Source organism: Mobula hypostoma, chromosome 2, assembly GCF_963921235.1.
Source record: "Mobula hypostoma chromosome 2, sMobHyp1.1, whole genome shotgun sequence".
Classification (NCBI taxonomy): domain Eukaryota; kingdom Metazoa; phylum Chordata; class Chondrichthyes; order Myliobatiformes; family Myliobatidae; genus Mobula; species Mobula hypostoma.
In genome coordinates, this window is record NC_086098.1 from 111772848 (window position 1) to 111790661 (window position 17814).

At 42.4% G+C, this 17814-nt stretch overlaps 1 protein-coding gene across 5 annotated transcripts in view; it reads right to left on the reverse strand.

Annotated features, from left to right (window-relative positions):
* The window catches only part of slc2a12 (solute carrier family 2 member 12), a 67302-nt gene that overhangs the window by 18665 nt on the left and 30823 nt on the right, over positions 1–17814 (reverse strand). For 4 of the 5 annotated variants that reach the window (XM_063040419.1, XM_063040421.1, XM_063040418.1 and 1 more), the window contains exons 2-4: positions 11090–11204; positions 9319–10647; positions 8936–9058 (exon numbers count right to left, since the gene is read on the reverse strand). In XM_063040419.1, the coding sequence (XP_062896489.1) occupies positions 8936–9058; positions 9319–10647; positions 11090–11204 (1567 nt within the window). Of the gene's footprint in view, positions 1–8935; positions 9059–9318; positions 10648–11089; positions 11205–16599; positions 16784–17814 lie in introns of all 5 variants that reach the window. The other variant, XM_063040422.1, reaches the window with a different exon arrangement.

Here is a 17814-nt window from a genome sequence, read left to right on the forward strand (position 1 = left end):
TTTAAAGACTATAAGATATAGGAGCAGAAGTAGGCCATTCAGCCTATTGAGTCTGCTCCACCATTCAATCATAGACTGATCCAATTCTTCCAGTCATCCCCACTCCCCTGCCTTCTCCCCACACCCTTTGATGCCCTGGTTAATCAAGAACCTATCTATCTCTGCCTAAAATGCACCCAATGACTTGGCCTCCACAACCATTCATGGCAACAAATTCCATAGATTTACCACCCTCTAACAAAAGTAATTTCTCCGCACCTCTGTTCTAAATGGACGTCCTTCAATCCTGAAGTCGTGCCCTCTTGTCCTAGAATCCCCTACCGTGGGAAGTAACTTTGCCATATTTAATCTTTTAACATTTGGAATGTTTCTATGAGGTCCCCCTCAGTCTCTTGAACTCCAGGGAATACAGCCCAAGAGCTGTCAGACATTCCTCATATGGTAACCCTTTCATTCCTGCAATCATTCTTGTGAATCTTTTCTGAACCCTCTCCAATGTCAGTATATCCTTTCTAAAATAAGGAGCTCAAAATTGCACACAATACTCCAAGTGTGATCTCACAAATGCCTTATAAAGCCTAAAGGTGAAACTGGCAGAAAATGCAACAAAGTAGTACATATATACAAAAAGCATGTTGGGCAGACAAAAATAAACGGACTGCACAGAGATGAGATAAAGAGAAAAAATCAAGTTGCAGTTTCAAAAATGATGTTGATGAAAGATCTGATGATGCTGAGAGTGATAAGGGACCGAATAGCCCTGAGATTTACATTGTCAGAACTAACAAAAGACAAGCAATATGGTTTACACCAGAAGTGACAGGAAAATTATTTAAAAGTGGGATTGGACACTGGCTCAAACAAGAAAAAATCTGCAGATGCTAGGCTAGAAATCCAAGCAAATGCTGGAGGAACTCAGCAGGTGAGGCAGTATCTATGGAAAAGAGTATGGTTGATGTTTGGGGCAAGACCCTTCATCAGGACTGGAAAAAATAGTCCAGCACATAATTCTCCATAACTTCCGTCATCTCCAACAGGATCCCACCACCAAACAGATCTTTCCCTCCCCCATCCCCCACCACTTTTTGCTTTCTGCAGGAATTGCTCCTTATGTGACTCCCTGGTTCATTCATCTCTCCCCACTGATATCTCTCCTGGCACTTATCCTTGCAAGTGGAACAAGTGCTACACTTGCCCCTACACCTCCTCCTCCTCTCTCACTACCATTCAGGGCCCCTGACAGTCTTTCCAGCTGAGGTGAAACTTCACCTGTGAGTCTTCTGAGGTCATCTACTGTATCTAGTGCTCCTGGTGTGGCCTCCTGTATATCAGTAAGACCCAATATAGATTGGGAGTCCGCTTCACCGAGCACCTATGCTCCATCCACCAGAAAAAGAGGGATCTCCGGTGGCCACCCATTTTAATTCTACTTCCCATTCCAACATGGCAGTCCATGGCCTCCTCTGTCATGATGAGGCCACACTCAGGTTGGTGGAGCAACATCTTGTATTCCATCTGGGTAGCCTCCAACCTGATGACATGAACATCGATTTCTCAAACTTCCAGTAATGACCCTCCCCCACCCCCCACTACATTTCCCATTCTCTTTTCCCTTTTTTACCTTATTTCCGTACCTGCCTACCACCTCCCTCAGGTGCGTCTCCCCCTTTTCTTTGTCTCATGGCCTTCTGTCCTCTCCTATCAGCTTCCCCCTTCTCCAGCCCTGTATCTCTTTCACCAATCAACTTTCCAGCTCTTCTCGTCACTTCCTCCCCTTCCAGTTTCAACTTATCACCTTGTGTTTCTTCTTCTCCTCACCCCACCTTCTAACTCTGACCCCTCATCTTTTTTTTCCTCCAGTCCTGATGAAGGGTCTCAGCCCGAAATGTCGACTATACTCTTTTCCATAGATGTTGCCTGGCCTGCTGAGTTCCTCCAGTATTTTGTGTGTGTTGGACACTGGCTCAACTGTTTCAGTCATTCCAGAAAATGAATTTGAATGCCATTTCAAAGATACGGAACTGAAACCCGCAGATATCCAACTAAGGACTTGTACTGGAGAAAAGATAATTCTTGTGGGAATGACATTCGTAACTGTGAAGTACAACAACCAACAAGCCACATTGACCTTGTATGTGTCAAAACAGGAGGACCAGCATTGTGGGACCATGATTGTCTGAGACAACTACTACTGAATTGGACAACCATTCACTATTTGCATGCCTCATCCCCTGCTTTAGAGTCAACTGAAAGTGAATTACGAAAGGTACTGGTTGATGTCACAACAATGTTCAAGGATGACATTAGAAAACTCAAACCTATCAAGGATGAAATCGTGTTAAATGAAAATGGCACACCCACATTTTACAAAGCCTGTCTGGTTCTTTATATCATCTATGATAAAGTAGTCAATGAGCTAGATTGCATGGAAGCTGAAGGAATTCTTTCCAAGACTGAGTGAAACCCATGGGCTACACCATTGATCCTAACAACCAAGAGGGATAGGTCTGTCAGGGTCTGTAGTGATTTCAAGGTCACCATCAACTTAGTACCAAAAGTAAATCAATACTCTCTGCCCTGGATAAAAAATTATCTTTCTGGAGGGAAATACTTCAGCAAAGCGGTCTTAGCTGAGGCCTACCTAAAGATGGAGATGGAAGAAGAGTCCGAAGTGTTTCTCACCATAAATACTCCTGACAAATGGCTTTATTGCTATAATAGATTTATTTTTGGGGTGGTATCTGCACCTGCACTTTGGCAGAAAACTATGGACCAGATGCTGTAAGGCTGCCCAGTCACTTAATGTTACCTGGATGACATCATTGTTGCTGGTAAGGATGACAAGGAACATCTCCAAAATCTCAAGACAGTGTTAAAAAGATTAGCACATTATGGGCTCAGTGCACAATGCATCAAGTGTGATTTCTTTAAACTAGGCATCACCTACTGTGGTCACTCCACTACAAGATTTACACTAATTTACTGAGAAAATTCATGCAGCAGTGGATGCCCCAAGTCCAAAGGATGTGTCATTGATTTTAGGATTGTCGACTACTATAACAGTTTCCTGTTATATCTGGCTGCTGTGCTCTACTCCTTGAACTCATTTCTACTAATCAGGAAGAAATGCCAATAGACAAAGCAACATGAAATGGCTTTCAAAAAGGTAAAGAAAATGGTGATGGCTGACACTATACTCACGCATTATGATCTACATTGTCCAGTAAAGCTTGCCTGTGAAGCCTCACATTATGTTATAGGTGCAATCATATTACATGCTAGGAATAATTGAAGTCAATGCTCTGTAGCCTTTGCACAATATTCCCTTATCACTACAAAGAAAAATTACACTCAGATTGACAGAGAGACCTTGAGTCTGGTTTGGAGAGAGAAACATTTCAACCAGTACTTGTATGAGAGAGAGTTTACTCTCATTAATGATCATCAACTACTAGTGTCAACTGGTCCAGAATGCCGCAGCCAGGCTCCTGACAAGTGCCCGGAAGAGGGACCATATTACTTCTATCCTGGCCTCTCTCCACTGACCACCAGTACGGTTTAGAATTGATTTTAAGGTTTTCCTGTTTGTTTTTAAAGCCCTAAATGGGTTGGCCTCCTCCTATATCGCAGACCTTCTAACCCCTTATTCTACTTCCAGGTCCCTCAGGTCGGCTAACTTGGGGCTCCTGGCTGCCCCACGATCTAAATTTAAGTTCAGGGTGACCACACCTTTGCTGTTGTAGCCCCTAGACTGTGGAACAGCATTTCCCTCCCTATCAGATATGCCCCCTCCATTGACTCTTTTAAATCCAGGCTCAAAACTTACCTTTATTCACTAATGTTTGAATCTTCCTGATGTGACTGATTTTTTTTGGCTTGTGCTCATGTGTTGCTTATTTTGTGCCTATAAGCTGTGTGCCTTGTTGCTTATATCTGTGTTTCTTGTATTTGTGATTTTAGCTACCTGTTATAGAATTACAGCACTTTAGTCAACATGGGTTGTTTCTAAATGTGCTTTGTAAATAAATTTGACTTGACTAGTGTCTATTTTCAATCCACAGAAGGCTGTGCCACTAACAGCAGCAGCATAAATGCAGAGATCAGCTCTGTTTCTTGGAGGATACAATTACAAGATTGAATTCAGGAGGTTGACTAGTCATGGAAATGCTGATTATTTGCCCTGTTTACTCTTGGGAAAAGAAATACCTGAAAAACTTACAAAGGAGGACACTCTTCTTGACGTATTCTCTCTAATGCAAATCAAAAGTCTCCCCATTACAGCAGAGATGATCCAAAGGGAAACCAGAAAAGGCCCCACACTGTCTCATGTCTACATGGCTACTCAAAGTGCAGGGAATGTGTAGCAGAAACTCCAGTTCCCCAATTTTTACCAGTTCAGAGATGAACTTGCCCTTGACTGGTGTTGCCTTATGTGGGAATGAGAGTTGTTGTACTATCAAAGCTGAGAGCTAAATTGTTGGAGGAGCTACATGCCAGTCATCTTGATACTGTAAAAATGAAAGTTTTGGCTTGAACAACATCAAGTCCTAGTAGCTCTACTGGTGGCTTGGGATAGATTAGCAGATCAAACAGCTTGCCATGTACTCTTTGGGATGCCAACATACCCAGAAGATGCCCAAAGCAATGCCTCTCCATTCCCAGGAATGGCCTGCATTGCTCTGGCAAAAGATTCATGTGGACTCGTCCAGACAATTCATAGGCACAAACTTCTTGGTAGTAGTGAATGCAGCTACAAAATGGCCAGAATGTTTCCAGTAGCCTCCACTACAGCCTTGCATACTATTGACGTGTTGAGAAACCTCTTCTTAAAGACTGGGCTATGGTAGGAAACTTTGTCACATGGTGAGAGCAGAATTATCTGCAGCTTAATGCGAAAAAGACTAAGGAGCTGGTGGTAGACCTGAGGAGAGCTAAGGTTTCCATCCAGGGGGTCAGTGTGGATATGGTGGAGGATTACAAATACCTGGGGATACAAATTGACAATAAACTGGACTGGTCAAAGAACACCGAGGCTGTCTACAAGAAGGGTCAGAGCCGTCTCTATTTCCCGAGGAGACTGAGGTCCTTTAACATCTGTCGGACAATGCTGAAGATGTTCTACGAGTCTGTGGTGGTCAGTGCTATCATGTTTGCTGTTGTGTGCTGGGGCAGCAGGCTGAGGGTAGCAGACACCAACAGAATCAACATACTCATTCGTAAGGCCAGTGATGTTGTGGGGATGGAACTGGACTCTCTCACGGTGGTGTCTGAAAAAAGGATGCTGTCCAAGTGGCATGCCATCTTGGACAATGTCTCCCATTCACTACATAATGGACTGGCTGGGCACAGGAGTACATTCAGCCAGAGACTCATTCCACTGAGATGCAACACTGAGCGTCATAGGAAGTCATTCCTGCCTGTGGCCATCAAACTTTACAACTCCTCCCTTGGAAGGTCAGACACCCTGAGCCAATAGGCTGGTCCTGGACTTATTTCCTGGCATAATTTAAATATTACCATTTAATTATTTATGAATTTATTACTATCTAATTATTTATGGTACAACTGTAATGAAAACCATTTTCCCTCGGGATCAATAAAGTATGACTATGACTATGACTATTTGTTCCAGAACACTTAGTGACAATGGGCCACAGTTTGCTGTGGAACAGTTTCAGTCATTCCTGAAAATGAATGCAATAAGACATATAACATCTGCACTGTACCATTCAGCTACAAATGCCTTAGTGGAATGTTTTATCTAGAGCCTGAAGAATGCACTGCAAGCAATGTCGGCAGAACACACTACACTGACACTGAATCAAAAGCTCACTGATTTCCTCCTTACATATCACAATGCAGCGCATTCCACAACCAACAACTCACCAGCTTTACTGTTCCTGGGTTGTCCCATGCGCTCATGCTTGGATCTCCTCAAACCCAGTCTCAGAAAGAGTATGAAGGACAAACAGATGAGAAAAAACTGAGGGCTCCTCAAACAAGAAGGTTCAATGTTTCACTCCTGGTCAAGCAGTCCTTGCAAGGGACTATAGAGATGATCAAAAGCGGGTACATGGAAAAATTAAAGACAGAACTGGACCACTCTCCTACACAGCGAAGATTGTGTTTGATGTCATTTGGAGATGACATATCAATAAGTTGTGAGAAGAGCCAATTGTTAGAGAAAAAGGTGGCCAGAGCTGTCTGAACTTCCTGCAGTTCCAGAGTCATCTGCTACAACTAACCACAGAGGAGGCCACAGAACCCAAGATTGTTTCACAGACATGAGCCTCACCTGTTAAGCAAGTGACGCCCCCCCCCTACCCCCATCAGGAAAGACACTATCCCACAAGAGTAAGAAGTCTTCCACAGTGATTAAATCTTTAGGCCTGAATGGGACATTTTAGAATTTACAATGCTGTGGAAGTCTGCAGTTGTTGTATTACATAGCATACTATACTTTATACTTTGTTGTCGCCAAACAATTGATACTAGAGCATACAATCATCACAGTGATATTTGATTCTGTGCTTCGCGCTTCCTGGAGTACAAATCAATAGTAAATATTAAAAATTTAAATTATAAATCATAAATAAAAAATAGAAAAGGGAAAGTAAGGTAGTGCAAAAAAACCGAGAGGCAGGTCCGGATATTTGGAGGGTACGGACCAGAACCAGGTCAGGATCTGTTCAGCAGTCTTATCACAGTTGGACAGAAGCTGTTCCCAAATCTAACCATATGAGTCTTCAAGCTCTTGAGCCTTCTCTTGGAGGGAAGAGGGATGAAAAGTATGTTGGCTGGGTAGGTCATGTCCTTGATTATCCTGGCAGCACTGCTCAGACAGCGTGCGGTGTGAAGTGAGTCAATGGATGGAAGATTGGTTTCTGTGATGTGCTGGGCTGTGTTCATGACCTTCTGCAGTTTCTTCCAGTCTTGGACAGGACAACTTCCATACCAGGTTGTGATGCACCCCAGAAGTATGCTTTCTGCGGTGCATCTATAAAAATTAGTGAGGATTTTAGGGGACAGGCCAAATTTCTTTAGCTTTCTCAGGAAGTAAAGGTGCTGGTGGGCCTTCCTGGCAGTGGACTCTGCTTGGTTGGACCAAGTCAGGTCATTTGTGATATTGACCCCGAGGAACTTAAAGCTTTTGACCTGTTCCACTTGCGCACCACCGATGTAAACTGGGTCGTGCGGTCCGCTGCTCCTTCTGAAGTCAACAACCAATTCCTTCGTCTTGCTGACGTTGAGGGATAGACTATTGACTTTGCATCATTCCACCAGTTTCTTAATTTCCTCTCTGTACTCAAACTCATCATTACCTGAGATACTGCCTACAATTGTGTTGTCATCTATATTGAGTTCGATGGAAATTTGGCTACACAATCATGGGTGTACAGTAAGTACAGCAGGGGGCTGAGTACACAGCCTTGTGGGGCACCGGTGCTCAGAGTGATTGTAGAGGAGAGCTTGTCCCCTATTTTTACAGCCTGGGTCCTGTCTGTGAGGAAGTTGAAGATCCAGCTGCAGATCTGAGTGCTAAGGCCCAGGTTCCGGAGCTTGGGAATCTGTGTGTGTGTGTGTGTGTGTGTGTGTGTATATACATATAAAAATATATATATAGTGTATTTAATATTTCAGTAATATTATAAATATATTGTATGATTAAGCATTCATTAAGTAATGCATTACAGGTTATAAGTAAATTTATGTGAATGCCATACGTTATTACACTACCATGTCATATCTGTGCACCAATAAGTAAAATGAAGAGTTACACCTTATTCTTGGCTCCATGTTTCTCTTTCGATTTGCTTTATGTTTTGGACTTACAATACATTGCAGCTTTCTCTCTTAATCAGTAGCATCACATTTCACCTCTGGGGAGATTATGAAAAATCATCCTCCATTACAATTAACCACTGGTTGAGATATTGCATTTGCATTATTGGGTTTGTTGTCACAGCCTAGACTGAGAATTAGAAAATCCATCTGCACCAATCCAGTGCTAAATCAAAGAATTTGCTTCTCCTTCTTTGCAAGTGTGATGCTACCAGCAGGAGAAGAGAGAATGTAGAGTGTGATCTGACTGACTGTCACCCACTGGTTTTCTTTCTGTTCTCTGAAAGCTTAGATTGTGGTAGCTCACACTGGGAACCCTGCAATAAAAGGAGCTGAACAACACAAAAAGCAGTAGCATGTAACTGCTGGAGAAACCTATCAAAAACCAAAGAAGCTGTGACAATAAGAGAAGAGAAAACTAATTTAAAAAATGGAGAGGGAATATTAGACTCAAAGATAAATTAATGGCATAACTCAATATAAGCTTACAGACCCACAGTGTCCGAACTGCCATAGTGATGTACATACATCTGAATTCTGTCCATGAAGGGGCATCAGAAAATCATATGCTGAATGTAGTTTGTAGAATGAAGAAAGTTAAAATGATATTTGATAGAGAGAAATATGATGGGTTTAGCATTGATATGTAGTAAACATCCAGGGCCAGATAACAGGTGTTCCAAACTTTTATGAGTCAAGGAAGAAATTCCTAATGATTTGAACACCATTTTACAAACTGCTCCGGCTACATGCATTCTACTGGAGGACTGGAAAATCACTAGCATTGTATCATTGTTTAAGATGGGGGTGGGGGGGAAGGCCAGACATAAATTTCAACTAAATTCACTTAATTTGTATTGCTCCTATTTTCATTGTACCAATCTTAACACTTGTTTGTTGATTCTTCTGTTGACTGGGCCAGTGCTCCTTGCTGCAAGCATGGGCAAACAGGGAAATTACACAAGTTCACGTCCATCTTTGTTTGACTTGTAAAGTAATTTGCAAAACAATATAATTAAAAATTCAAACTATGACTACAATAATTATCAACGTAAAAATCTAGGCCAGGTCCTAATAGTTAGCTTTTCTTTACCTGTTACAGAGAGAAAGGTTAAAGCAATGAGCAAATTGAATGCCCAGTTCAAGAATCCTATGAATGATGTAGCTCTGCCTTTTATCCCTATTGGAAATATTTCACTCAGCAGCACCCATACCACTGTAATTAAAAAAAAGAAAATTGTGTTAAATACTGTTCACAATAATTTTACACATATAGCTGCACATCATTTTAACATGAAGGAAACGTCTCAACCAATTTTCAACATAAGCAGAAAATCGAATTCATCTCAGATCTATTACAATGTAATAATTATATTACAATACATTGAACCAACAAAGTTGAAAGAATACAGTTTATCAAGCTTCCTACTAAAAACATTATCCTTGCAAGACTAATTTCAACACTGAGCTGCTTACCTGGTCCAAAACTTATGGAAAAAGCAGCAACATATAAAAGTAAGCAAGCAAGGGACAGCCATTTCAGCAAAGGAGATACTTGTTCCTTCCCATCTCCATTCTTCTTCGAACTTCCTGTGAATGGAGAGGAGGATTGATATGGCATTGTTGTATTTCCCATATTGCTTTGATTTGCGATTGAATCGCTTCCATTTTCCAGTGAAGTAACTTGCTCGGCAAATGTTCTGACCATTGTTGAATTATAACCAGGTATTGTAGATGTGACATTATCTTGCCAGTGATCAGTATGATTGGGGTACTTGCAGACATCTGTGAATTGCACTGGAATTTTATGGACCACCACTGCCAGAATGGTCAACATTACAATCATAGTAGCACTTCCAATGTAAAGAAATATTTTGCGTCCTACTCGGTCCAAAAGTAGCATTGCTAAAGGTGTGCCAAGCACTTTTACCACCCCCACACTAACTGAGGCTAATGTCGCTGTTGTGTTACTTGCAAAGCCAACTGATCTTAAGATAGTCGATGCATAATATAAAACATTTGGTTGGCCTGAAGCTTGCAAGAAAAAAACGAGACCAAATCCTATTCCCACTCGTAGTCTCATGTTGTTCTTTGCCCGAAATACATCACAATATGTATAATTGCTCTCATTGCTCAATGACAATTTGATGGCTGTCAGTTCATTGTCAACATTGGAATATGATCTAATTTTCTGCAGGATGAGACTTGCCTTTTCATCGTATCCTTTTCTAATCATAAACCGAGGACTTTGTGGAACAAAGAACATACCAATGATTTGCAGCACAGCTGGAATGAGATTAATAGCAAACATCCACCGCCAACCTTCTGAAAAGCTTGAGAAACTGTAATTAATAATATATGCGAACAAAACGCCAATAACAATCATGAATTCAATCAGAGAAACCACCATGCCTCTTTTTTCAGGTGGTGCAATCTCTGACAGGTATACACATGCTGAAAATACACTTGAAGTTATAGCGACTCCCACGATGATGCGGCCCAGTACAAGTATCATGTAGGAAGAAGAGGAAGACATAATGATATTGCCGACTATAAAACACAAAGATGTTACAATGATTCCTATCCTCCTTTCCCATCGATCAATGATGTATCCACCAGCAAAGGAACCTATTACTCCTCCAATTAAGACGGAACTGACGAGTATTTCTTGTTGCACACAGGTAAGATTGAAGTCGGTGTTCAACTGCAGAAGAGCTCCCGAAATGTTTGTAAGCTCATAGCCAAAGATAAGTCCACTTACAGATGCAGTTATAGATGCGGCAATGAGAAGAAAGCTGAAAGGTCCTAGAATAAAACACAAATTATTAATGAAAATTATGGTCCAAACTATGACCATTAAGCTAAATACTGAGGAATCATTTAATGCCTTGAAGAACTGCACCTATGTAATCCATACCAAACCAAGCAAATTAGATTGACCATTCAATTTGGTAAAGTCATTGAAAGATGTCAAAGCACAGGGCTCGGTGAATTGCACATGATATTTCAAATGAAGAAGTAAGCTACTACCCAGATCTAGTATGTTTGAGCATGCATTAGACAAGGGGAAATCTGAGGTTACTTTAAATCTTTAGGTTGCTAATAGACCTTCAGAAATTCAGATTGTACCCTAGTCCACAACATGCTTGGGTTAGTTTATCTATATATGAGATTAAGGAAAGTTATGGTGGCAGAGGGGTGGACAATTGAGTCAGTAGAGAGGAATTTATCACAAAACTCTTTTTACCTTTCGTTGTTGTAGGCTGGTTCAAGCGAGTAAATGAAAAATCATTTTGAATCTCAGTTGACTTATTTTCATTTTCCAATTCAAGTTCCAACTCCATGTTCACATATATAAATTGCTGTAAAGAACAGAATGAAGTCAAGTGTGCAGTTAGGGAACAGTGACCACCATTCCTTTCGTTTTAAAGTAGCTATAGATAACGATAAGTATGAACCTTCTGAGAGAGCATTAAATTGGAGCAGGGCAAATTACAACAGCGTTGGGCGGGAACTAGATGAGTTATTTGGAAACAACTGTTTTCTGACATGTGGAAGGTATTTAAGGACCAGCTACACAGAGTATAGGACAGGTTCCAGTCAGAAGAAAGGAGAAGGACGACAAGGTAAGAGAACCTTGGAGGTTGAATGAAGTGACGAATTTAGTCAGGTGGAAAAAGGAAATGTATGTAAAACTTAGGAAGCTAGGATCAAGCAGATCCCTTGAGGATTATAAAGCAGCTAGAAAAGAACTCAAAAAGGGAATTAGGAAGGCCTGGGGGTGGGGTGGGGGGGGGGGTTGGGTCCTGAAAAGTCCTTGGCAAGTAGGATTAAAGACAATCCAAAGGCATTTTATACGTACACCAAGAACATGAGGATAATTGGGGTGAGGGTGGTACCATTTAGGAATAAAGGGGGGAACATTTGTTTGGATACGGAGGATGTGGATGAGGTCTTTAACGAGGGATTTGCAACAGCATTTCTCAATGAGAAGGACATGGAGGATACAGAGGTAAACGTCGAGTGTTATATATATGTTAGGGTGTTTCAAGGTAAAGGTGCAGGTAGTGCTGGGTCTTTAAAAGAGCATTAAGGGGCATGTCCTCAGAGCCTGATGGCATACACCCCAGGTTATTGAGAGAGGCAAGAGATGAGATTGCTGAGGCCTTGACCAATATATTTGTGTCCTCTCCTGCCACGGACGAACTCCCAGAGGACTGGAAATCAGCTAATGCTGTTCCATCAATCAAGAAGGGAACCAGGGATAATCCTGGAAACTATAGACTGGTGAGTCTCATGTAAGTGGTATGGAAATTACGGGAGAGAATTCTTAGGGACAGGATTTATAATGATTTGGAAAACCATAGCCTAATTAGAGAAAGCCAACTAGATGGAGAGGTGGAGAGATATGTTCAGGGCAAGTCATGTCTTACTAACTTGATTGAGTTTATTGATGAGGTGAAGAAGATGATTGATGAAGGTAGAGCTGTGGATGTTGTCTACATGGATTTTAGTAAGGAGTTTGACAAGTTCCCTCAACCAGAAGATACATAGGATTCATGGTGAATTGGCCATTTGGATTCAGAACTGGTTTCCTCATAAAAGACAGTGGGTCACTTGGACGTATTCTAGCTGGAGATCTGTGATCAGTGCTGCTGATTATATACTGTAAATGGTGTAGATGAAAGTGTAGATGGGCAAGTTAGGAAGTCTAGTCATAGTCATACTTTATTGATCCCGGGGCAAATTGGTTTTCGTTACAGTTGCACCATAAATAATAAATAGTAATAGAACCATAAATAGTTAAATAGTAATATGTAAATTATGCCAGTAAATTATGAAATAAGTCCAGGACCAGCCTATTGGCTCAAGGTGTCAGACCCTCCAAGGGAGGAGTTATAAAATTTGATGGCCACAGGCAGGAATGACTTTCTATGACGCTCTGTGCTGCATCTCGGAGGAATGAGTCTCTGGCTGAATGTACTCCTGTGCCCACCCAGTACATTATGTAGTGGATGGGAGACATTGATCAAGATGGCATGCAGCTTAGACAGCATCCTCTTTTCAGACACCACCGTCAGAGTGTCCAGTTCCATCCCCACAACATCACTGGCCTTATGAATGAGTTTGTTGATCCTGTTGGTGTCTGCTACCCTCAGCCTGCTGCCCCAGCACACAACAGCAAACATGATAGCACTGGCCACCACAGACTCGTAGAACATCCTCAGCATCATCCGGCAGGTGTTAAAGGACCTCAGTCTCCTCAGGAAATAGAGACGGCTCTGACCCTTCTTGTAGACAGCCTCAGTGTTCTTTGACCAGTCCAGTTTATTCTCAATTTGTATCCCCAGGTATTTGTAATCCTCCACCATATCCACACTGACCCACACTGCAGATGATACAAAGATTGGTAGTATTGTGGATAGCACAGAAGACAGGCAGAGAATACAATGGCATATAGATCATTTGCAGATATGGGCAGAGAAATGGCAAATGGAATTTAACCCGGCCAAATGTGAAACATAGAAACATAGAAAATAGGTGCAGGAGTAGGTCATTCAGCCCTTCGAGCCTGCACCGCCATTTATTATGATCATGGCTGATCATCCAACTCAGAACCCCGCCCCAGCCTTCCCTCCATACCCCCTGACCCCTGTAGCCACAAGGGCCATATCTAACTCCCTCTTAAACATAGCCAATAAACTGGCCTCAACAGTTTGCTGTGGCAGAGAATTCCACAGATTCACCACTCTCTGTGTGAAGAAGTTTTTCCTAATCTCGGTCCTAAAAGGCTTCCCCTCTATCCTCAAACTGTGACCCCTCGTTCTGGACCTCCCCAACATCAGGAACAATCTTCCCGCATCTAGCCTGTCCAATCCCTTTAGGATCTTATATGTTTCAATCAGATCCCCCGTCAATCTTCTAAATTCCAACGAGTACAAGCCCAGTTCATCCAGTCTTTCTTCATATGAAAGACCTGCCATCCCAGGAATCAATCTGGTGAACCTTCTTTGTACTCCCTCTATGGCAAAGATGTCTTTCCTCAGATTAGGAGACCAAAACTGCACACAATACTCCAGGTGTGGTCTCACCAAGGCCTTGTACAACTGCAGTAGTACCTCCCTGCTCCTGTACTCGAATCCTCTCGCTATAAATGCCAGCATACTGTTCGCCTTTTTCACCGCCTGCTGTACCTGCATGCCCACTTTCAATGACTGGTGTATAATGACACCCAGGTCTCGTTGCACCTCCCCTTTTCCTAATCGGCCACCATTCAGATAATAATCTGTTTTCCTATTTTTGCCACCAAAGTGGATAACTTCACATTTATCCACATTAAATTGCATCTGCCATGAGTTTGCCCACTCACCCAACCTATCCAAGTCACCCTGCATCCTCTTAGCATCCTCCTCACTGCTAACACTGCCACCCAGCTTCGTGTCATCCGCAAACTTGGAGATGCTGCATTTAATTCCCTCATCCAAGTCATTAATATATATTGTAAACAACTGGGGTCCCAGCACTGAGCCTTGCGGTACCCCACTAGTCACCGCCTGCCATTCTGAAAAGGTCCCGTTTATTCCCACTCTTTGCTTCCTGTCTGCTAACCAATTCTCCACCCACACCAATACCTTACCCCCAATACCGTGTGCTTTAAGTTTGCACACTAATCTCCTGTGTGGGACCTTGTCAAAAGCCTTTTGAAAATCCAAATATACCACATCCACTGGTTCTCCCCTATCCACTCTACTAGTTACATCCACCAAAAATTCTATGAGATTCGTCAGACATGATTTTCCTTTCACAAATCCATGCTGACTTTGTCCGATCATTTCACCGCTTTCCAAATGTGCTGTTATCACATCCTTGATAACTGACTCCAGCAGTTTCCCCACCACCGACGTTAGGCTAACTGGCCTATAATTCCCCGGTTTCTCTCTCCCTCCTTTTTTAAAAAGTGGGGTTACATTAGCCACCCTCCAATCCTCAGGAACTAGTCCAGAATCTAACCAGTTTTGAAAAATTATCACTAATGCATCCACTATTTCTTGGGCTACTTCCTTAAGCACTCTGGGATGCAGACCATCTGGCCCTGGGGATTTATCTGCCTTCAATCCCTTCAATTTACCTAACACCACTTCCCTACTAACATGTATTTCACTCAGTTCCTCCATCTCACTGGACCCTCTGTCCCTTACTATTTCTGGAAGATTATTTATGTCCTCCTTAGTGAAGACAGAACCAAAGTAATTATTCAATTGGTCTGCCATGTCCTTGCTCCCCATAATCAATTCACCTGTTTCTGTCTGCAGGGGACCTACATTTGTCTTTATCAGTCTTTTCCTTTTTACATATCTATAAAAGCTTTTACAGTCCGTTTTTATGTTCTCTGCCAGTTTTCGCTCATAATCTTTTTTCCCCTTCCTAATTAAGCCCTTTGTCCTCCTCTGCTGAACTCTGAATTTCTCCCAGTCCTCAGGTGAGCCACTTTCTCTGCCTAATTTGTATGCTTCTTCTTTGGAATTGATACTATCCCTAATTTCTCTTGTCAGCCACGGGTGCACTACCTTCCTTGATTTATTCTTTTGCCAAACTGGGATGAACAATTGTTGTAGTTCATCCATGCAACCTTTAAATGCTTGCCATTGCATATCCACCGTCAATCCTTTAAGTGTCATTTGCCAGTCTTAGCTAATTCACGTCTCATACCTTCAAAGTTACCCCTCTTTAAGTTCAGAACCTTTGTTTCTGAATTAACTATATCACTCTCCATGTTAATGAAGAATTCCACCATATTATGGTCACTCTTACCCAAGGGGCCTCTCACGACAAGATCGCTAATTAACCCTTCCTCATTGCTCAAAACCCAGTCCAGAATAGCCTGCTCTCTAGTTGGTTCCTCGACATGTTGGTTCAAAAAACCATCCCGCATACATTCCAAGAAATCCTCTTCCTCAGCACCTTTACCAATTTGGTTCACCCAGTCTACATGTAGATTGAAGTCACCCATTATAACTGCTGTTCCTTTATTGCACACATTTCTAATTTCCTGTTTAATACCATCTCCGACCTCACTACTACTGTTAGGTGGCCTGTACACAACTCCCACCAGCGTCTTCTGCCCCTTAGTGTTACGCAGCTCTACCCATATCGATTCCACATCCAACATGAAGTGTTGCACCTTGTTAGGTCAAAGCCATAGAGTGAGGCCATAACAGTGTTGATAAGCAGAGGGATTTTAGGGTTCAAGTTCATAGTTCCCTGAAAGTGTCCATGTAGTCAGTGGCAATGATCTGGGCGGGGATGTCGGGTCCATTGCTGGTGACTACAAGGCTACCAGAATCAGTGACCACGGAGCTGCCAGGATCATTGCCAGTGATCCTGCTAGCCCGAGAGGCACAAAGGTGATGTCACGGGTGACAGTCACAGAAGATTCCAGAAGTCGAGTGGTCGTCACTTAAATACTAGAGTCCTCGCAGGGATAACAAAGTGATGCCTAAGTTCCAAAATCCACGTAGGGATTGATGCAGCTATAAAGAAGGCAAGACAACGATTCTACTTCATTAGGAGTTTGAAGAGATTTGGTATGTCAACGCATACACTCAAAAACTTCTTTAGATGTACTGTGGAGAGCAGTCTGACAGGCTGCATCACTGTCTGGCAGGGGCGGGGGGTGGGGGGGAGGTGGCTACTGTACAGGACCGAAAGAAGCTGCAGAAAGTCGTAAATTTAGTCGACTCCATCGTGGGTACTTGCCTACAAAGCACCCAGGACATCTTCAAGGGGTGGTGTCTCAGAAAGGCAGTGTCTGTTATTAAGGGCTCGCAGCACCCAGGGCATGCCCTTTTCTCACTGCTACCATCAGGTAGGAGGTTTCAGAAGCCTGAAGGCACACACTCAGCGATTCAGGAACAGCTTCTTCCCCTCTGCCATCTGATTCCTAAATGGACATTGAAACAATGAACACTACCTCACTTTTTAAATATATGTTATTTATTTTTGCACAATTTTTAATCTATTCATTATACATATAATGTAATTTATTTATTTATTGTTACTTTTTTCTTCTGCTATATTATGCATTGCATTGAACTGCTGCTGCTAAGTTAACAAATTTCATGACATGTTGATCATAAACCGGATCCCGATTCCGATTCCGATAAGCTGGTTAAGAAGGCATATGACATGCTTGCCTTTGTAGTCGAGGCACTGAGTTTGAAAGTCAGGAAGTTCTGTTGCAACTTTATAAAACTCTAGTTCAGCAGCATCTGAAGAATTGCATACATTTCTGGTCATCCCATTATAGGAAGGATGCCGAAGTTTCGGAGAGAGTGCAGAAGAGTTTATCAGGATGCTGACTGGATTAGAGGGCATGTGCTATAACAAGAAGTTGGACAAACTTGAGCTGTATTCTCCAGAGCAGTGGAGGCTGATGGGAGATCTGATAGAGTTTTATATCATTATGAGAGGCACCAGTAGAGTGGACAGATAGTCGTTTCCCAGGGTTGAAATTTCTAATACCACAGGACATGCACTTAAGGTGAGGGGGTTAAATTCAAAGGAAATGTGAGGGGCAAGTTTTATACACAGAGACCGGTGGGTGCCTGGAATGTAAACACAAAATAATCTGCAGATGCTGTGATTAAAGCAACACTCTCAGTACGCTGGATGAACTCAGCAGGTCGGGCAGCATCAGTTAGAAACGATGAGTCGACGTTTCGGGCTGGAACCCTTCGTCAGTACTGAAGAATGAAAGATGGGGAATGATTTGAAGAATGCTTGTAGCTTCAGTTGAAAGACCAGTAATTTGAAAGACAACGGGGTGGGGGAGGGGAAGCAATGACGTCATAGCCCTGAAAACAATGGGTAGTAGAAGAAGGAGGCGGAACCATGAGGGAGCTGGGGGAGGGGGCAGAGTGAAATAGGGATAGAGGAAGGGAGGGGGAGGGAATTACCGGAAATTGAAGAATT